Here is a 23089-nt window from a genome sequence, read left to right on the forward strand (position 1 = left end):
TCTTCAATAACTTCAATAACAGGCATGTGATCGGCTAAGCACAAAACAGCAAGAAAATGCACAGATGAAAATTGAAAATTACTTCTACATCATTTATTAATATTGGTTCATGTAATTTCAACATCTATATACATTTTCTTTTTAAAATCAAATGTTGTATATGTTAACATAATTTAATGCACTAGGAACTAATGTGAGCTAACAATGAAAACATTTTATATTTATTAACTAACAGATATTTAATAAAGGTTGTAAAAAAAGCTGTTAGTTTATGATCCTGAATGCATTAACTAATGTTAACAAATAGAACTGTTGATCTGCACAAAACCACCCAAACAGAGTGCAGAATTTAGGAAATCTGTAGCAAGTATTTGGGAAGAGATATTTTTTAAAAGCTTCGCGATTTGGATTGTAATATCATTTATAACATTGGATGCCGTCATCTCATCTCATTGCGTCCCACACACAGTCACTAGGGGCGCCATTAGCTTGTGCAGCGCTAAGTGGAACGGTCAACGCAGGCCGTTTAAAACGCAGATATGGCATGCAAAGCTATGGAATCATTCACTATTTCCTATATAGTGAATGGCAGTGAGTGCACTATCTCTCAACAGTGAGTGAACGAAATGAGTGAGATAATTCGGACACTGAAGTATATATACACCGAGCGTCGGAGCAGAAACATAAAATACTTATTCTAATTAAATACTATATTAATACAATAAATCTTCATTCTGTTTGTCATTTTTAATATACATGTTAATATAAACAGTAAACATGTTTTATCAAATGTACATTATAGTATTTATTTGTTCTACTTTCATTTATTTAAACTCCAATACAAGCTGAGTAGCATTTCTCATCTGATCATAAACAGCACCAACGTTATCATAACCTACATGTTATAACCAAATATTTTAATCATCTACAGAATTATTTAGTAAAGTATTCTTCTTCTTAATGGCAAAATTCTGTATAAAATATACATAAAGAGTACATTATAAAATGTATCTTTATGTTTCGGCTCACAATATTTTATTATGTAATGATCTGTCAAAAAGCAATTTAATACGTTCTGCATGAAATAAAACATTGCAGTGAATGAAGAGTGAATGAAGCAGTAAACTGGCATCTCTCTCTCTCTCTCTCTCTCTCTCTCTCTTCCAGCTCATAAGTCTTCCCCACAGTGGATTATGGGCAATTAACCGTCATCGAGTGTACATTGAATGTACACTAGAAATTAGAGAGCAATGTGGGTAAGAATGAGTGAACAAAAGTAGGGAACGAGTGGCTCACTCTGAATTCAGACACCCCAACTAGTGCACTATATAGTGGATGGGGCGGTTTCAGACACAGCATGCATCTCGATTTCAATGTTAATTCATTCCATAATGCTGCATTAACAGATATCATACCAAGAGGTCAACATTTCCAGTTTTTGAGTTTTGGATGAATTTTCCCCTAAACATGTGCTTACTGTCACGCTGGTTTTTGACACACTGTGAAAATGACAATGAATAAGCATGTAATTACACGTTCTTAAGAGTGCCGACCCCTTTTCATTGTGTGGCTAGTATTATTTCTGGACTGTCCATTTAAATGAACAGTTTTTACAGAGAGTGGTCTCACAAAAATGTTTACTACATCTGCAACCCAAGAACATTTCCGATCTAAATGGGGGAAAAAAAATTGGGGGAACATTTTCTAATGTCTGGACTATATCTGAACGTTTTTATTATTTTACATACAATCGGTCGATATGCTGGCAATGAGTAATTCTTTTGTGAAGAGAAATCTCAATTTCACTGTAAATATCAAGTCAGTAATGCATAAAATGGAAGTAAAAACCCATTTTATATCGAATTAAAATAAACCTTATTTACTTGAATGAATTCCTGACAGCGAATTAAGCAGTTCCGAGGGAATTTTAGACCGACACTTCTTTGTTTGGGTGAAAAATGCTTATTATGAAAGTACCAGACAGGACATTGTCGATAACATATGAACCCCCAAGGAAATATTAACAACTACAATCCACGCGGGTCACATTTTTAGATCGGAAAAGCCGTAAGTCTGGATTAATCATGAAGAATCACATCCCTGTTATAAAGAAGAGCAGACTGAGAGTACAAACAAAATTTCTAAAGAGTTTGCCTGGATACAGAGAGTAGGGGGCAGGTGTAAAAACTGTTTACCTGGAGGTACACTGTAGCGATTGGGGTTACTGGCATCATGTTGGGGTGAAGCTTTGCTAGGATCTCGAGGAGAGAGCCTGTATGGAGAGCCTGGTCTGCCTGCTCCACAAAGAGTGTCCTGTTCCATCAACTTCAGATCATATGGCACGTAAGCAAATGGTTTTCCTGGACAGGACAGAGAGGGGAGACTCAGAAATTTGCAGACACCAACAAGGCAGCCAAGCACGCACAGACGCATCTATTGTTGCACCCAGGGTTTGAAATTAACACCCGCAAACCAGCCAAATGCGGGTTAAAACCGTCCGTAGTGGATAACTCTGTCACTCTTACTAGCCATTTTGGCGGGTGACGTTTAGGGTTTTTCCTGCATTGAAAATTCTGTGAATGTCGGGTGACTCGGAGCTGCTGCCAAAGGAAATGTAATGGTATTCATGCCTCTTAAAACTTATACTCGTAACTGTAACAAATGAAGCCTGCTTTCGCGTGAACCACCAGAGCAGACCAGTGCACACCATAGATAAGATTGTCAAATCTCTGGAACAGCACAGAACGTTATTGCGGCAGCCGGTGAAGACCATAAAACCTTACACTATAAACAGTACTGATGAGGTAAAGAGGAGACAAATAAATCATCAGTTTTTAAAATACACATCATCATCCTTACAAAAATATATATATTTATGAATGCAGTAACACTAACTGGTAACTTGAATGAATGTCTTTTTAATCATCTAATGCCATAAGCACAGTGACAAGTTAAGAAGCCTGTTAAGTTCAACTTTTGTGTCTCAAGTCCCCAGCATTCAATTCCATTCCACAGCACTTCATTTAGCCATTTTTGAATGCAAGAACGCCTAGTGTGTGAACAACCCCTAAATGTGCCAAACATCAAGAGAAAAGCACTTAAGTTAAATTTCATTTCAGGTTTTTAAGAGCTAGAGTTTGCCCTTTTGTGTGGAAGAGGTCAGCAAAACTTGGTTTCTCTAATGGATATCACTACAAGAGAATGATCTAATGTTCCTTTTGGTTGGCTGCTTCTGTCTGGCTTCATCAGAAACAAGCAGTGTGTTTCTTAGCTGAGAAGAGCAAAGTCCACTGTCTTTCTCTCCCTCCCTCCCTCTCTCTCTCGACACCCTCCAAAAGTCTGATTTTGAGCCCATTATAAAATAGAGAGAGGAGAAAAGAGACAAATGACTTCTCTGTAACTTTCATTTCCTAAACTTTTCTTTGTAAAGAGAGGGAATATATGGGAAAATAAACTACCGGCACATGTACATCACAATCTGCTTTGTAGCTGCCTCAGGAGTAATTTTCAACCTCACTTTTTATTTTCAATGCTAGCAATCCTTTAGGAACTGCTTTTTTGTTCAGGAGTTAGTCCAAAACAAAACTGACAAAGACAGACATGAACACATGCATTTTCTCTCTCTTTCTGCCTATCTGACTCACCTTCTCGGTCCAGTACAGTAGGGCTGTGGGTGGTGACTCGTGCTCTATGGTCTGACTCGTTCTGTTCCAGTCTCTGTTTGTCCTCCTGATGTGCGGACTCATGCACGGCTTTGATTTGGTGCTGAAACATAGCAAAGCCACTCAACGGAGCTCCAATGGGAACGGCGCTGTGACTGAATGGAGATGAAACCTAAAACAAGCCATTAGGTAAGTTACAGAGAGGTTCAGATTCAAATGAGGGACTATGTGCTGGACTGATATAAAGCTAAAATACTTACTTTTAACTCTAGTTTAGCTAAAGTAAAATATTTAAATACTTTATTTGATATTTTAACAGAGCAAATTAAGTGCTGTAGCTTTTTAATACTTCTTGGCTTAATCTCATTAATAAATGCCAAAATATGGCCAATCAACAGCCAAACATGGCCTCATTTTGAGTACAGATTACATCCATTTCACAGCCACACCACATCGCCACAACAGACAGACATGCCACAACCTCCGAACAGCATAACTGATCAGCCCAATAGAGTAACCAAACCAAACATACTTTCACTCTTCATGTTGAACAGCATGATTTAACAGATAAAATCAATTGATATGTGTGCTGATTCGTTTGCTGATTGCCGCAGAAGCGAATCACAGCGCGTGATCTGCGGAAGTGGAGATGGAGGCAGGACTCACGTTGCGGGATGGCTGGGCCCTGTCTCTGTCCAAAGGGGCAAATCTGAATAAGTGGGAGTAGGGGCTGTGGGGACTGACCATAGGGGGAATGGTGGCGGCCCGCTGCTGTATCTGCTGCATGCTGAGTAGTTTGACTGAGGGCACGACCACTGAGCCTGAAGCACCCAGCAATGACGGCTTCTCAAGTGAGAAAAGTCTGGCAGAGGAAGACAGGAAAAATAAAAAATATGTTTAAGCAAATTATACTAAACCAAGAGCTATGTATTACACACTCTGTACCCTAATCTACAAGTTTCTAGTGACAAGCAATTTGTCTGTCCACACTGAATGTGCACTGTAAGTCACAGCCAATCAAAAATATTTGTTGTTTAATTTACAGTCAGGTGGAGCAGGACTTTGGAACTATGAGATTTTACTGTGGGCGGTCTACCCAGCACAACAATTCAGAAGTAGAAATGTATGTCCAACAGAAATGTCAGAAACATGATTTACATGGAAGAAACATCTTTTACCCAGGGTTTCCAATCCTTTTAGCCAAAGACTTTCAATGACATTATCTACACCAGGAGACAGCAACTTTGGAAAACATTTTTTTTTATCCCAGTTTCTCTCAATTTGGAATGCCCAATTCCCACTACTTTGTAGGTCCTCGTGGTGGCGTGGTTACTCACCTCAATCAGGTTGGTGGAGGACAAGTCTCAGTTGTCTACGCTTCTGAAACGCCAATCCACACATTTTATCACGTGGCTCGTTGTGCATGACACCACGGAGACTCCGCATGTGGAGGCTCATACTACCCTCCATGATCCATGCACAACTTACCATGTGCTCCATTAAGAACAAGAACCACTAATCGCGAACCATGAGGAGGTTACCCAATGTGACTCTACCCCTCCCTAGCAACTGGGCCAATTTGGTTGCTTAAGAGACCTGGCAGGAGTCACTCAGCACACCCTGGATTAGAACTCGCGACTCCAGGGGTGGTAGTCATTGTCAATACTCAATAATATCTCTGTACAATTGTAGAGAGCAGAATAACATTACAGAATGCTAAACATGTCGAACGAATATTTAAATATTTAATAATACCAAAATTTTACTGGCCAGGAAGTCACAATTTACATTTCCAGGTTTTCCATGGCTGGGGGAGCCATGTTTATCGCTTGTTGCTTTATCGCATCACACTTGGTAAGGACAGAACATGATTTGTGGTTTCTTACCGCTGTTGGACAGGTTCAGCATCCACGTCCTCATCTGCACTGCAGGTGGCGCTGGAGTCATTATCCGAGTGGTGTTCCTCCCCCTGTTTCTCCTCTTTATCCTTGACCTCTGGCTCAGTCTTCACCTGCACATGTCCTTTGTCCCCACTCGGAGCCACCATCTCCACATCCTGCGGCTCGCTCTTAGGATGGAACTGTGATTCATATGCCGCGTGTGCTCGCTCATCCTGTGGAAGCCCGTCTCCTATTCCTCCTTCTGGACTATTCTCCACTTTGACCCGCAGCTTGCTGTATGGAGACTCCTGGCCCTTGCAATCTGCCACAGGGTCTTTGGTGGTGGCACCGTCCTGGTCCGAGGCACTGTCCAGAGCCGAGCTGGGATGGGTTAGCGTGTCGGAGGCTTTGGAGGGATCAGTTTGAGAGGGAGAGGGTGCGCTCTCTGTGTCCGAGCTGTTATCAGGCCCTGAGGAAAGGATATGAGAGAATGTATGATTTGGGTGAGATTTACCCATTGTTAATTCAATCGTGCAAAGAGAACACAGAACATCAAAAACAATATTTTTCAATCTCTGCAATGGAAACACAAAGACAAAGAAGCAGCAAACCCAAACAACCCTACCGTGACAAAGCACAGGCGGCATTTGAGGTCACCATCGCTACACAGCGTCACGCAATAAAGCTAATGCACTTCTGTACAGCATCCGCCCTGTGGCTAATCACTGTCTTTCCATCCTTGCCATTTGACAACACGCCATCAAGGGCCAAGTTGCACCTCCACCGGAAGTCACAACATACAAAATACATGAAAGTAACATTGCTCATCTACATCTGTATAATCACTGTAAAACAGACCCTAATTTAACAGACTTTGTTTAGACATATGACAGCCTGTTACTAGCAAAGATTTGCTAACTTTGCATCACAGAAGCTTTAAAGAAGCTTAAACATCCACACACAAAAACACAATGTGCTTCACTTGCCTGCTTCAGGTTGCAAAGAGCCTCAAAGTTTTGTCCTCAAGAGAGCCCAGAGGAGTAGCATACAACCCAAAAAATTAGAAAGCAACTATCAGTCTCTCTCCTTATAAATGTTAACTCTTCATGTCTTTCTCTCACTCCACCCCCTCTCTGAAAATGACTCTTCTCTCCCTCCCCTTTATGCTGTTACACGCTCTCCCGTGTAACAGCAGAAAGGAGAGGGAGAGAGGGGCATAGAGGGATGAGGGAAGGAGATGGGAGATAAGAAAAGCATCTACTAACTAACAAGTAACCAAGGAAAGCAAACCTGGGCAAAAACCTTGTGACTGTCTCTTTTCTCACTGAGAAGCCATGTGAATATTCAAAAGAAATGAAGGAAAGAGGAAAGGGATGGAAATTGGCAGAGCTTGGTGATAGCAATGCCAAAGTCATGGGTTTGATTCTCAGAGAATGCATGCAGTAATACAATGAACGTGTATCTTCAATGCACTGTAAGTCGCTTTCAAAAAAGCATCTGCCAAATTAATAAATGTAAAAGAGAAGGGCCAGCTGTTTTGAATATACAGCGCAAAACACATGCTGCTCCAGGTTTTCGATCCGGAAAGAATTATTCAAAGGAGCCGGTTCTTTTCAATCTACAGTGCGAAACATACAGCGCTTTCATTTATATCCATTTATGGTATACAAGTAATCTTATACTGATGCACAGGTTATGATTGTCAAACTCTAAATAAAATAAGAACTGTTGAGTGTCACAAGCTTGAAATACAACATTAAAAGTATTACTGTAATTGTTACCAGAACAGTAAAGGAACTGGAATTATTAAAAGTATCGGAACTGGAACCGGACAATTCCAATCCCTACTGAGTAATGGGAGCAAAAAAAGTGTGAAGAAACAGACAAAGGGATGATAGACAAAGAAGATTTCTATGACTAGGTAAAACATGAAAAGAAAAAGAAAATACATGGATAGAGAGGAAGAGAGAAGGATCAGAAAAGGATGGGGTAGGTGGTCACGACAGATGAAATGCTTTGAAGCACTCAGTTTTCTTCCAGCACACCTTGAGGCTTTAAAGCCAAATAACACTTACATAAGAGTCTGGCAGTCAGAATTAGTCCAGATCCCTTGTCCCTTCTCTCTATTCCCTCTCTGTCCACTAACTTTTCATTGTGTTTCAGTCTTATTCACTATTTGCCTCTCCCTAACCCTCCGGGTTCTACCCTCATTTGCTCTGGATTCTCACTCATTAAGAGTACAGACAGAAGTAGAGGGAGGATGTTGACCTCCGTGGCTGTGCACTGCTGTCTGGGGTTTTGCTGTCAGATCTAATCAAACGCACTGCAGTCAGACAGGTCAGCACACTGCACTATTGCTCTCTCACTTTAGCCCACTCTTTTCTGTGTCAGTCTGTCTCTTTGTCCACCCTTTACATTACAGTCCCACTCTTTCTCTTGGCTTGAACAGTCTCAGGATTCATAGGTCAGAGAAAGTTTGGCTGGTCATTATCGCTTATGCTGAAAACAGCAGGGTGTTTAAGAGTAAAACACAGATTACAAAGTGGATGGTTCTGACTCTAAACTCTGACTGAATGAGCTGCATGAAGACACTAAGGTTGCACGGTAGACCGGTGCAAAGGTACTATCATGATACTAAAGCTTAAAAATACTACGGTTCCACAGTATTCTTTTAAACGGTAGTACCGTCATTACGGTAGTACCATGAGTTGTGGATGTGCAGTAGTAAATATTAGTTTCGCTAAAACCTTCATTTGAATCAGACCTATGTCTGCAATAACATAAAAATGTAGTCTTTGAGCGGCGTCAACGTCACACAGTGCCCTTTAAGAGCGCAAAATGCTGTTTAGAATCTGCCACTTATATGGTATTGTTTATTTTTCAATGTGTAGTTTTCCCATGCTTCAGACACATACGTCTGAATCCAAGTGTGTATATTTGGCAGTCATGTCTTCTAATGGATAATATGGATTTAAGGAAAACTTTGGAGAGTGAGATGCTTACACAACACAATTCACATAACGAGATTTGGAATTAATCTGGGTTTTGCCTGATGAGACCAGGAAAACCCATCTGCCGTGAATGTCGACAGATATTTCCAGCCAAAGAGTGAAACACTAGCAACATTATTCAACACCTTTGGAGGGTTCGATCATCTGGGTCCTGCAACTGCTTTCGGGTCCTTGAATAAAATATAACGTGTGAGTAAGGGCAGCTGGTGGACTTTCTGGTACCCTCCTAGGGTAAGATGGTGCCCCCTAGGGAGTTTTGTGCCCTACGCAGACTGCGTAGTCTGCTTATAGGGAGTGGCGGTACTGAAGACAGTCAGATGAGAGATGTCAAATTTACTGAATCTCTCAGCAGCTGCAATAGAAACCCCCTCACAGCTGTGGTAATTAATTTACATTTTTAAACTAATTCCAGTGTAATATAACACAAAGCATAATGTTATCAATTTAAACTCAATATTAAAAACAATTATCATTTAAAAAAATTGCTAGATTTACGCTGCTAAATGAGGTGGAAATGCACCATCACAGTCTGTGAAAAAGGTCTATAATGAAACAGTCTTCTTAACATTACAATATCTTTATTTTTGTGTTACCAACAATCAAATAATCGCAGAAATAATGGAATAAAAGTTTAAAGCCCTTGCCGTTTGAACTGGCTGTTTTGATGCGGCGAAGATTTTATTTTATTTATATTTATTTTTTACGTCATACTAAGAATGTATTGGGTAAAAAGCCCTCTCCCAATTCATCCATTTGTTATTTTCACCACTTACGGAGCAACAAGTGGAATGGCTAGTTTCTAAGAATCACCTTTGCTATGACAAACTGTGTTAAGAATTAACACATTATCGTGTGGTATTGTGATACTACTTTAGCTGGTATAGTATCATAAGATATGATTATGGCATCTTGACTGACAACCCTTGAAGACATACAGCTAAATCAACACATAACTATATAATTTATTACTGTTTCTTAATTATTACAAATAAAGAAGCAAATTTAACTCTTTATTGAGCATTGGTGACTTTTTCAAAGTACTGTTGCCATCATTTGATAAAAGCACTTGAGACTCTGTACAACCAAAATAACTTATTACCTAGGAAGATGTAAAATCATTGCAACACACTTTCTCTTATGGCTTTATATTTTCACAGATAGAAAGATCTTACCATCACTCTCCTCATCGTCATCAGGTGTGGGGTCACTCTGTGACGAGTCTCGATTTCCACGGAGCTGCCTAGAACCCTGCACACCACAACACAAAAGTTACAAAAAAAACATCAGATATACATAAGATATGTACTACACTGAAGTCAAAATTTCAAATAAACATTTCTTTGCAAGTGTATTTAAAAATAAAACTGGCATAATCAATGTTTATGCATGAAGACACTTGAATTCAAGATATAGTTCCCAGTAAAGACCAATAGACATTTGTAGGGCTAGATGCCATGTTGAATTTTATGCAAATAAAACTGAGGCTGTGAGTGATAGATTTGTAGTCTGTACAATGGCCTAGATAACATCTAATTTTCACAACTCCGGAGTTTTTTGTCTACAGAAAATACATTATTTTAGTGATTTGTCAGCTGAAAAATCAACACCAATTTAAACAAAAGTACAACCCACTGATTGAAAAGACTGTCCTTCTATCCAATATAGCCTAATTTTCATTCATCAAAAATAAATATGGCACTACTCTTAGAAATGTCCAAAAAAATATCAATGTTTAGATTTTAAAAGTATGCAACTGGAATGTTAGTTTGGATATAATGATTTATTTCATGAATGCCATTTTCGTACCTTGTGTTGCTGTAGTAGATTGTCTAGGTTGAGTCGTCTCTTGTAGTTGAAGTAGAAGTTCTTACACTGAGCTTCACTCTTAGAGCCTACCATCTTAGCAATGGCTGACCAATTCCTACCATGTTCAACCAGCCCTGTTTTGAAGAGAGAGAGAGAGAGAGAGAGAGAGAGAGAGAGAGAGAGAGAGAGAGAGAGAGAGAGAGAGAGAGAGCAATTAAGAAGCAATCTTCCACAACATACGTTATCGTCGTGGCCAGTGAGTTGACAAAGAGAGAAAGTGATTGCAATACTGCAACACTAAAAGTGGTACTATTGTAACTGTAGTTTGCGTTTACCAGCTAAGAGTAAAGTTATGTCTCCAGATGTTGTTGTATTCCTGATTTTTTTTATATATATATATATATATATATATATATATATATATATATATATATATATTTTTTTTTCAGCACAACTGAAAACAAATCGCAAAGTTTATGGTAGTAAAGTTGCTTGCTTACTCTCGTATTAGCCATGATGTCCCGCATTTTGGCTGAAATGAATGTATGAATGTAGCTGGGAGATAAAACCCAAGGCCGGTGTCTCTTATAACACTCTCCTTACAGCTTGATACACATTTATAATCTCTTCACATATGCAGCTTGTGTTCGACTATTTTCGCTCTTAAAATATTGTTATTTTACCCCCAAATCTTGTATGCCTGCTAAGTATTTTGAAGAAACAGTGTGACGTTATTGTTATTTCAGTCGATTGATCGTGTGCTTTACATATATTGGGACACATTCATTCATATATTAATTTCATTCATTTGATTGCCTGGAGTCAAGGCAGGGGTCTTCAAACATGTTCAGGCCAAATACCTCTTTGTGGGCAGAGAGACAGTGTTATAACGTGGGACCCACATTACATATTGCATAAAATTGAGTGTTGAGTTTTATGCCTATTAAAATGTGTATGGTGTGACAGTGCCATATTATTGTATGTACCTACTTCATGATGTTTACATTGCAAAGCAATTGAAATAATCATTAAATGCTGCCCTGATGAAAAGACCAGCTAAAATCAGCACAAGCTGGTTGGCTGGTTTTAGCTGGTCACCCAGTCTGGTCAGGCTGGTTTTAAAGGGATTTTCAACACATTTATAACTGGTCAGGCTGGTCATGCTGATCTTAGCTGGATGGTGGTTTTGGCTGGTCAGTTTGGCCAAGCTGGATTAAGCTGGGAGGTTAGCTGGGCTCCCAGCCTGACCAACTAAAAGGTGTTCAAACCCCTCTGAAATCAGCTAATTGACCAGCCTGGCTTAGGCTGGTTTTAGCTGGTGTTTTCATTAGGGGTCTGCAACATTTTTGCATGAAGTGACATTTTTAATTTCCAATGTTAATCCCTGTGCCAAACCTCCACCAAAAAGAAAGAAAAAGTCAGACAGATAGATAGACAGACAAACAAACAGACCACGTCCATGCAGAATAAAACAACTTTTATAAGGTTAATAAAATGGAGTATTCACCTCATGTGAGTGATCGATTTTATAAATAGAATTCAAAATGACTGTTCATTTCATTGAGTAAAATTTGTAATGAGAAAAACAATGAGTCACCATCTTGTACGGGTGGAACATTAAGGACCGTGTAAGCCATCTTGATAATCTCAGTGGTAACCATTTATTTACACCAGGCAAGTAAGCTATTGTTCTGAAAGCAAAAATCAACTAATAATAATAAAAAACTGTAGGCTGTCATCTGCTCAACGCACAGAGCGACCTACTCAAAGCAGACGTGTTTTCTCACGTGACCCTCCACTGCAGCACTGCTGAACCTGATGTGTGTTACGCATTGATCGGCTCATGATGAGGGGTGGTTGTGTGAAGGGTTTCTAAAACTATATTATGACTTTTTTGTGCAGCAAAAAAACTATACTACATCGTAAGTGAACCTCAAGAAAGAAAATAAAAATGTATGACATTACCCCTTGAAGATATCTGGGCACCAAATGTAGTATTGGTGGCACATGAGTGGGAGGAGTGGCACAAGCAAGGTGATCACTCAGAAGGATGGATGGACGGACACCATGAGGGAAATTGTGGATTGTGCCAATATTACTAAGTTTACAGTAATAGATGCTATGTGGTATGGTCAGATTTGACCACATTCAGTCAAGATCACACTACAACATGAAGGTAAGGTAATCTTTCCTTCAGAAGCACAAGTCCATCTGAACGGGTTAAAAGTGATCATGACACACTGCTATTAACCGTCTCTCTGCAAAACGCCATGTGAACATGGCTGGGTTTCAGTCACCACTGACCGTGCCACTTATTCTACTTCAGTGGTGTAGCTAATCCTGCCAGTTTAAAAAGAATGGATGAACTAGTTAAGGCAGGATGTGTAGGACACCGTGAGGTTTAGGCAGCCTGATTAGCCGAACTCTTTGCTGATGAGTAGAATTAACTGATTTCTGAGTATTCAACAGGAATAAACATTAGTGTTGCGATGATTACTTCAGGTTTTCACAGGATGCAAATAAATTACCAATTTGAAGTCAAGAAATCAGAAAGGACTACTATCTATAGGTAGCTTCACAATAGCTGCAACACCTCTAAAGCAAGCACACACTAAACGACTATAAACAACTTTAACAGAAGAGGATGAAAAACAGACTATTGTTCGCCTTCCTCTGTCATACTCACAGATTAAAAATGGAAGAGCTTTAAAACATAAAACTACTGTTTCTTACAAATTTTGGCAGCAAATTAACACATAGACCAGAAACATATTTTATACCAGAGCACATACGCAAATAAGATTGCTCGGTCAGCTCATTGTCATTGTCACCTGGACCACATATCATTCAAGAGAACATCACATGCAAATTAGTTATGCAAGCCTTGAAAATTTCATTTCTTAGTTAAAGAAGCACAATTTATGATACCAATGTAGTCAGATTTTACAGCTGATTTGAAAAATGCTCTTTGATTGTTATCTTGACCAATCGTTTTGGAGATTTCGGTCTTTCCCCATTCAAGTAGCTAGGAGCTGTACTTGCATGTCGCTTGTTTACACAGAAAAATAGCTGCCTGGGAGCGTTCCAAAGACGGCCGCTGAACTGACTAGCTAAAATGACTTTGGTTGAACATGCTTAATGTGTGTCCTTTCGTTACTGTGGTGGTAATCAAAGTTCAAAAAGTTCAGAACTCGAGGGGGCAATTGAGTTACATTCAAAAGACTGTTCCATTAAACTGGACGTGATATTATTCAGGTAAGTATTATTTCTATGTTTGACCATTGACAGATATATTCAGAAAGCAGCTTTGAAAATTTTTTTTTGCAATTACGTTTGGTGGTGGAGAAATTACATCCTTCAGCTAAGAAAAATGCACTATTTGAAGAAAACTAAAATCTACCCCAAAGACCTAGTTAAACTACTATGCAATTCCAGTAAATATGACCCAACACCAAAATGAGTTCAACAAACATTGTAACTAATGCTCTAGAAGCATTAAGATGCCAAATTCTTCACTGCTACGTCTACTGTGTCCACCAATTTATATGCATGTTGTTTTAAACAACCAACCCATGGTCTTGATAGTCATTAAATGCTCAAAGCTCCTGGATGTAGAACTAAGAAACTCATGTCCCTAAATGACACTGAGGTTTTATAGTGATTCACATAAACAGCCTTAACAAATTTTACTGGAAAAAGTGCAAAAATAAATAAATCTTTCACACTAGCAGCCCATAATGTGCAACCCCATGGACAAGCTAGGGTCTTCCCTCCATAAGAGGTCTAAAGTATAACTGCTTTTAGTCAAGCGAGAACCAAATCAATAACCACTTGGTGTAGAAGTTGCCCAGAGCTTGCTGGAAAGGAGGCCACAGCTAACACCATGAGGCATAATGAAATTTAGTGTGGGGTACTAAATGAGTACAGGATTAAATCACATCAAACATCACAGTTCAAGATCAACCACATTAAGCCACAACGGTTTATGGCACAGGGTGACCTTGACTGAGCTCAAAGCTTTTCTTTTTTTAATCGCTCACCTGGCCTTGCATGGCATAGTAAAACCTGGTTTATGCTTGCTGCGTCTATGCAAGTGTGCGCACATTAAAAGTGATAACATTGAGGTGCTTGCGGCAGTAAGAATTGCATCCGCAAGGGTCTACTTCAGGCATCTGCTCACATCCAGATTTTTGTCAGTGTTCACCAACGCTTCAACTCCATTGTAAGAATTTGTGGCAAGTACAACTGAAAAAATGTCAGATGCTTTGAGAAAGAGAACAAACAAATAAGGTAAAAACATAAGTGACATTATAGGTTAAAACTCATTAGTCGTTCTTGTTTAGAAAGAGTATACATTTCATGACCAGATTGACATCATAACATTAACCCAAACAAAGGCAAGAGTTTGAGGAAAGAATATTGAGGTTAAAAATATTTTTGTCTGAACAATGGAAGATTAGAAGTGTGTTAGGGAAACCTGTAAACTATTGTTTTTTGCAATTCTGTTTGGTGACACTAATGATGTGGATACTAAATACTTCACCATTAAAGGCCTTTTCAAACCAGGGGAAAAGAGATAGTGAGAGACCAATGAATGACCCTTTCACATTCAAAGCGAGACAAATTAATGCTGTTATTGCAACCCCAATTATAAAAAAGTTGGGACAGTATGAAAAATGCTAATAAAAAAAACCAAGTAGTGCTTTGTAAATTATATTCACCCTTTGCTAAATTGAAAACACTACAACTACACGTTATATGATGTTTTACCGTGTGAATTTCTTCGTTTTTTTAAAATGTACAGTCATTTCAAATTAGATGATTGCAACACGCTCCAAAAAAGTTGAAATGGGCAATTTAAGGCTAATAATAATTTACATTTACATTTACATTTATGCATTTGGCAGACGCTTTTATCCAAAGCGACTTACAGTGCAATTATTACAGGGACAATCCCCCCGGAACAACCTGGAGTTAAGTGCCTTGCTCAAGGGCACAACGGTGGTGGTCGTGGGGTTCGAACCAAGGACCTTCTGATTAACAGCCCTGTGCTTTAGCCACTACGCCACCACCACTCCAATTTGATGAGTTAAAATAACAAGGCAATATGAAACAGGAGATGTTAAACAGTTGAGGCAATCATGGCATAGAATAAAAGGAGCCTTCAAAAACAGCCTAGTCCTTCAAGAGCAAGTATCATTCGAGACTTGTCAATTTGCCAACAGATGCTTCAACCAATAATCCAGCACTTTGAAAGCAATGTTCCCCAAAGACAAATTGGAAGGATTTTCAGCATTTTACCCTCTACAATGCACATTATAGTTAAAAGATTCAAAGATTCTGGTCAAATCTTGGTGCGTAAAGAGTAAGATGAAAAACAATTCTGAATGCGTGTGATCTCTGATCCCTCAGACATCACAGTTTAAAAAAACATCATGCATCTGTAATGGATATCATGAACATGGGCTTGGGATTACTTTAGTAAACCTTTGTTAGTCAACAACATTCACTGCTGTATCGACAGATGCAAGTTAAGACTTTACTATGTTGATGTAGGGATTGTGCTTTGCACTGTCCAGAAGAGCTGCCGACTTCTCTGGCCTCAGCCTCATCTTAAATGGAAAGTAGAACAGTGTTTTTTGGTCTGATGAGTACACATTTCAAATTATCGTGTTCTCCGGGTCAAAGAGGAAAAGGACGATCCAAGCTGTTATCAGCATCAGGTCCAAGAGCCAGTGTCTGTATGGGCCAGGGGTGTGTCAGAGCCCATGACATGGGTAACTCGCACATCTGTGAGAACACCATTAATGCAGACAGATATGTACAAATTTTGGAGCAACATATACTGCCATCCAGCACCGTCTTTTCAAGGGACGTCCTGGAATATTCAGCAGGACAACTTCAAACCACATACTGACCGAATAAGCAGAGTGTGCGGGTGCTAGATTGGCCTGCCTTCAGTCCTGACCATCTCTAACTGAGAATGTGTGGTGCATTATGAAGCGCACAATATGACAACAAAGACCCCATATAATTGTGCAGCTGAAGACCTGCATAATGGATGAATGGGGGAGAATTCCACTTTTTAAATTTAAACTTGTGTCTTCAGTGCACAAATGCTTAAGTGTTATTAGAAGAAATGGTGATGTTTCACAGTGGTAAACACTCGACTATCCCACCTTTTTTGGAGTGTGTTGCAAACATCTGATTTAAAATTACTGTACATTTATATATAAAAAAAAAATATAAAGAAAATGAAATTCACAAGGTAAAACATCATATAATGTTTAGTTGTAGTGCTTTCAATATAGCAAAGGTTAATATAATGTACAAATCAGTCCTTTTTGTTTTTATTATAATTTTTCATACTGTCCCAACTTTTTCGGAATTAGGGTTGTACATCCATGTCTTTACAATAGGTGGCGCTGATCGACAGTAAATTTTTTCTACTTGTGCAGGACGTCAGCCCTCCAGACGAACTAGAGAAGAACTAGACAAGATTATGGAATCACAGTGTGAGACATCGGCGTTCTCCATCAAGCCATTTTAAAACATAAAACTAATTTCTCTACAAGCTGCAACAGAGATGACAAGTTTGTTGTTGATTTGCTCAATGAGAAAATTTAAGATTCAAATTCAAGATAGATTTTTACATTCACATGCAGGACAAGTTGACTAAACTTATTTTGGCTACACCACAGTCTGATGTTCAGAAAGAATAGTGGAAAAAAATATTAACTGTTGTAATTTGTGTTATATAGTTATCTAGTTTTATGTACAGGTTTAAAATCACTGTGTAATACTCACACACACTAATGACTGTTTAAACAAATATTGCCAATTGAAACAATCCTGATAATGTGTAAATGTCAAACAAAGTTGTTTACATTTTTTCAAAACACTGCATGTTATGATGACAACACTATACAAGTCTCTATACAACACATTCCAACCAACAAAACCCATCTTCAGTCAGACCCATTATTAGATACTTCAAAACTATTATAGACGGCACAGCTTTTAATAACTGTTAATGTTAGCACAGCATTAGCAATTACATAATTTTGTGGAGAAACCACCATGCTTTATGCATACAAAAGGCACAGCTGAAGAATAATACATTTGGTTAAAGCAAAACTAAGATCTGTAAGATTTGTATGAAGTAATACAAAGGAAAAGCTGCTGCAGTATATATTATATTGAGAAGATAACTCATGCAAGATTAAATGCAAAGGCATAAATGAAGAGATATAGAATACATTATAAAGACAACCCACATAAGATCAGAAATGTATTAATGGGATGAAAGGCAGAAATGCAGCAATATAATGTACATGTTAAAGAGAACCCCTTTAAGAGGGTTCATGCAGTGGGGGCATGTTCAGACTCACACCTGTGTACACCAGAGCCAATGGTGGACTGGACATGACATTACAACGTGAACGCCTGGGAATGCACTCAACTAACACCTGGATTAGGAAGAAGTGCGGCCTGATCCGAACTGGAAAGTTATTTTAAGCTATCTTGCTCTTTTGTAGTGTAGTTACATAACTTCGACTTGGACACGAAGACTTGAGAGTTTTGGGTTGACTTGTGAGAGACCTCTAAATGCTCACGATGGGACCAAATAAAAACCAGCAGACTGATGAATTCGATGAGATCAAAAAAGCGCTCGACTTCCTAACAGAGGAAATTTCTGCCGTTAGGCTGCAGCAGAAAAGTATCCTGGATCTGGTCGAGGAGGTGAAGGCTTTGCGGACTCAGAATGCCGAGAAAGAAAAGAGAATCACATACCTTGAGAGCAGAGTGGCGGACTTGGAACAGTATTCCAGAATGAATGATGTGATTGTCACCGGGCTCCACTTAAAACCCCGGTCATACGCGCGGTGACCGCTGACAGCGGGGGAGAACCCGGTGAGATGGAAGCTAATTCCACGGAACAACAGGTGGCTGCCTTCTTAAAGGCCAAAGGGATTCAGTTTGACTGTAACTCCATTGAGGCTTGCCACCCTCTAACAAGGAAAAACGCAAGTGATAAATCAGCGGTCATTATGAGGTTTGTTAACCGAAAAGATAAGATCGCATTGTTAAAACAGGGTAGAAAACTTAAAGGCTCAAATGTCTTCATCAATGAGAACCTCACAAAATACAACGCCGACATAGCCAGAAAAGCACGCTATTTAAAGAAACAGAGGAAAATTCAAAATACTTGGACTACAAACTGCAAAATATTCATTAAACTAAATGGAATACCCGAGGAAGCCAAAGTACTTGTCATCAGGAGCATGGAGGAACTGGATAAGTATCAGTGATGAACAAGATCTGGACGTAAGGTAACAAACAGCTACACACAATTATATGACACAAGCTGAAAGAACATATTCTTTTACATCTGAAGATGATAACCTAAGAACTGTGGTGAACAATGATCAAGACCAGTAGGAACTGAAAACATTTGAATACATTGACTACAACTTACAAGATTTGGAAAAAGATTTAGATCCTGACAATAATTTCTTCTACACCATCAACAATAACTGCAGCTACTACACTGATGATCAGTACAACAAAATGATTAAATCAAATGGCAAATTATCAATTATTCACTTCAATAGCAGAAGCCTGTATGCCAACTTTAATAACATTAAGGATTATTTACATAGATTTTCACAACCATTTAAAATTATAGCTATATCTGAAACATGGATTAACTCGGAAAAACGGATGGACTTTGAGATGGATGGTTATGAATTTACATATATCAATAGACAAAATAAGATTGGAGGAGGAGTAGCAATATATGTGGATAAGACTCTGAACTTTAAGGTGCTGGAAAATATGACAGCTGTGGTTGATAATTTATTAGAATGTATTACAATAAAATTATATATGGAAAAATCAAAAAATGTCATCATAAGTTGTGTATATAGATCACCGGGTTCAAATATAGAACAATTTAAGGACTGGATGGAGTGTATGTTTACAAAAATAAGCTATAAAAACATTTTTATATGTGGGGATTTCAACATTGACCTGTTGAATCCTAATAAACATAAAATTACTGATGAATTTATTAATACAATGCATAGCATGAGTCTATTTCCGATAATAACCAGACCAAGTAGAATTACATCTTATTGTGCCACCCTAATTGACAATATTTTTACTAATAATATCGAGAACAACACAGTGAATGGTTTATTAATTATTGATATTAGTGACCATCTACCAGTTTTTACTGTATATGATTGCGAATATAGGATTAAAAAGCCCGATAAGCAAACAGAATTTAGAAGGGTGAGGTCAGAGGAATCTATTAACAATCTGAAAAAGATCTGCTGGCACAGAACTGGGATATAATATATCAGGAAAAAGATATTAACAATGCATATGACATATTCTTAGAACTTTTTAAGAATGCATATGACAACAATTGTCCAATAAAAGAATATAGCAGAAAATTAAGGTATACTAATTGCCCATGGATCACTAAGGGAATACAGAACGCATGTAAAAAGAAAAATACACTGTATAGAGAATTCATAAGACGGGGAACCATAAAGACAGAAAACAAGTATAAAAAATATAAAAATAAGTTAACACAAATTATAAGGGCCTGCAAGAAGGAGTATTATAAGAACAAAATAAATAATAATATAAACAATATTAAAGGAATATGGGATACATTGAATAGTATTATAAGAAATAGTCCTAGACAGATAGGTTATCCTAAGTACTTTATTGACAAGGATAAGGAAAATTATGATATGGAGAATGTGGCCAATAGTTTCAATCAGTTCTTTGTAAATGTGGGACCTGATCTAGCCGCAAAATTCCCTGATCCTGGGTAATCGGAAGGTCATTGTAATAAATTAATAGAGAGAAATCAAAGCTCAATGTTTCTCAGGCCAGTGGATGAGAATGAAATATTGGAAATTGTGAGCAATTGTAAGAACAAAAAGTCTACTGATTACAATGACGTTGACATGACTATAGTGAAAAAAGTCATTGAGGAGATCTCAAAACCATTGACATATATTTGTAACTTATCATTTCAAACAGGTTCATTTCCAAACAAAATGAAAACAGCCAAAGTCATACCTCTGTATAAAAATGGGAGCAAATACCACTTCACAAACTATAGACCTGTCTCCTTACTTCCACAATTTTCCAAAATTCTTGAAAAAATCTTTAACAACAGATTAGATACATTCTTGGATAAACATCAATTACTCACTGACGGTCAGTATGGATTTAGACTAAATAGATCTACATCAATGGCAATAATAGAATCAATAGAGGAAATCACAAGTGCCCTGGATCATAAAAATTATGTAATGAGGGTATTTGTTGACCTTAAAAAAGCTTTTGATACAATCGACCATGACATACTAATAAAAAACTGGAAAGGTATGGTATCAGGGGATAGTATTAGACTGGGTGAGGAGTTATCTAAGTAAGAGACAGCAGTTTGTGAAGTTGGGAAGCTCCAGGTCAGTATGTTTGGACATTGCTTGTGGTATCCCCAGGGGTCAGTGTTGGGACCAAAATTATTTATTTTGTATATTAATGACATATGTTCTGTATCTAAGTTGTTGAAGATGGTTTTATTTGCAGACGATACCAATATATTTTGTTCAGGTGAAAACTTACAGCAACTGGTGAAGGATGTCACTAAAGAAATGAATAAATTAAAAATATGGTTTGATAGTAATAAATTATCATTAAATTTAAATAAAACTAAAATAATGTTATTTGGGAATTGTAATATGAATATTCAGGTGAACATACAAATAGACGGGGTTATAATTGATAGAGTTCATGAAAATAAGTTTCTTGGGGTAATTATAGATGACATAATCAGTTGGAAATCACACATTAATCATATACAATCTAAACTATCAAGATCAATTGCAGTAATAAATAAGGCAAAGCAGGTCCTGGATCGGAGATCACTCCACATGTTGTATTGTTCACTGGTTTTACCATATTTGATTTACTGTGTTGAGATTTGGGGACACAACTACAAAAGTTCATTACATTCACTTTCTGTTCTCCAAAAAAGAGCAATAAGAATTATTCACAAAGTATAGGGAACACACTCATGCATTATTCATACAGTCAAAATTATTAAAATTCACAGATCTTGTGAAGTACCAATCAGCCCAAATAATGTTTAAAGCTAAAAATAATATATTGCCAAGAAATATTCAAATATTATTCAGGGTAAGAGAGGGAGGTTATAATTTAAGGGGGACACATAACTTCAAAGTTAACAGAATTCGGACAACTAGAAAATGTTTTTGTATCTCCAGCTCTGGAGTAAAGCTATGGAATAGTCTCAATGATGAACTAAAGCAATGTCCAAACATAAATCAGTTTAAAAATAGGTATAAAGATATTGTCTTCAAGAGATACAGGGATGAAGAATGGGGTGAATAATCAATGAGTGTTTTGGGGCTAGTAATTATTTTTCGTTTCTTTGTGTTATTATTATTATTATGTCATTTCTTTTTCTGAGCTACTGATATTTCTAAGTTATTCTTCTATATTGTTTATTTAATTATTATTTTCCTTGTTTAAATAATTGATAATTTATTTAATATTATTATTTTTTTATTTATTTTTTTTTTTTTCTTGAATTATTTTTCTTTGCTTTGGGGTATAATAAAGTAGATTTATGATGGAACGTGGGTCGACTTATGGTAAGCTTTTGAATTATGGATAGGGGTGGGATTAAAAAAGTTTTTTTTCTTCTTCCCACTCCTTTTCGAATATGTAATGGACATTGACAAGAGTAAGAAAAGAAAAAAAAAAAAAAAAAAGTCTTTGACTGTAACCATTGTAATTCATTTGTTTTATTGTGTTATTGGTATTATTTTGATTTGTTTGCTTGATTTTATTTTCTTGTCAGATGTTCTTTTGCATAAATTCGAAATAAAAAAAAAGAAAAAAAAAAAAAGAAAAGGTGTTTTGTTTTTAAGGCACGTGATGCAAATAAAATAAACTGTCACGGTCGGTTTAGGATTTCTTCCTAGAGTTATTTCAGTATTTAATGTTGGTGGAAAAAACAACTTTCTGTGCATTAGCCACACCAACTGCACTGGTTTTGCTAACTGTAACACTTGCCACGTGATCCAAAGCTCATATTTTATTTGGTCAGGACATATCATCGCCGGATGGAAGTAACTCACTGTCACAAAAACAAATAAAATTATTGTATTTGTGATTTGTTTTACTGTAGTTAATAATTGCTGGAAAATTTGTACAATATTTGTTTACCATGGTGATTTAGATATATCGCCACTAATGCTACTCTTTAATCATAATTGCTGATTTATTTCCCTTGATATTGTAATTGCGATCATTCATGTCGATTAATAGAAATTATCATTTTTTGTGTGTGTAGCAACTGAATGCCATATACTACATGTAGACAACACATCTAAAACGAGCAGAAAATTGTATTTGGGAATTACTTTATTGCATGAAAAAAAAAAAAGTGTTGTAGTGGTAAGTTTGATTCAACTGAATCAAAGAGAAATCAAAGAGTCTTTTTGCTAGCCATCATACAGTTTGGTAAAGAAAAAAAAACATATTGCAATCATTCTGACAAACACAGATTTAAACTGTAAAATGTTAAACTTTAAACATCTCAATATGCTGTTGCTTAGCATGAGTCCCAGAATTGCTTGAAGTGCAGTTCACCACAGACAAAACAGAATGCATG

The 23089-nt window shown here is 37.5% G+C and overlaps 1 protein-coding gene across 8 annotated transcripts in view; it reads right to left on the bottom strand.

The window, feature by feature from the left end:
* LOC127635135 (nuclear receptor corepressor 1-like) overlaps window positions 1–23089 on the bottom strand; it is a 119103-nt gene that overhangs the window by 28732 nt on the left and 67282 nt on the right. For 5 of the 8 annotated variants that reach the window (XM_052114945.1, XM_052114936.1, XM_052114960.1 and 2 more), the window contains 6 exons: window positions 10360–10493; window positions 9726–9801; window positions 5549–6011; window positions 4329–4524; window positions 3645–3834; window positions 2196–2360 (listed from right to left, as the gene is read on the bottom strand). In XM_052114945.1, coding sequence (XP_051970905.1) covers window positions 2196–2360; window positions 3645–3834; window positions 4329–4524; window positions 5549–6011; window positions 9726–9801; window positions 10360–10493 — 1224 coding nt within the window. The remainder of the gene's footprint in view (window positions 1–2195; window positions 2361–3644; window positions 3835–4328; window positions 4525–5548; window positions 6012–9725; window positions 9802–10359; window positions 10494–23089) is intronic. The other 3 variants (XM_052114981.1, XM_052114970.1, XM_052114954.1) reach the window with 1 other exon arrangement.

The sequence above is a fragment of the Xyrauchen texanus genome, chromosome 4, assembly GCF_025860055.1.
Source record: "Xyrauchen texanus isolate HMW12.3.18 chromosome 4, RBS_HiC_50CHRs, whole genome shotgun sequence".
NCBI classification, from domain to species: domain Eukaryota; kingdom Metazoa; phylum Chordata; class Actinopteri; order Cypriniformes; family Catostomidae; genus Xyrauchen; species Xyrauchen texanus.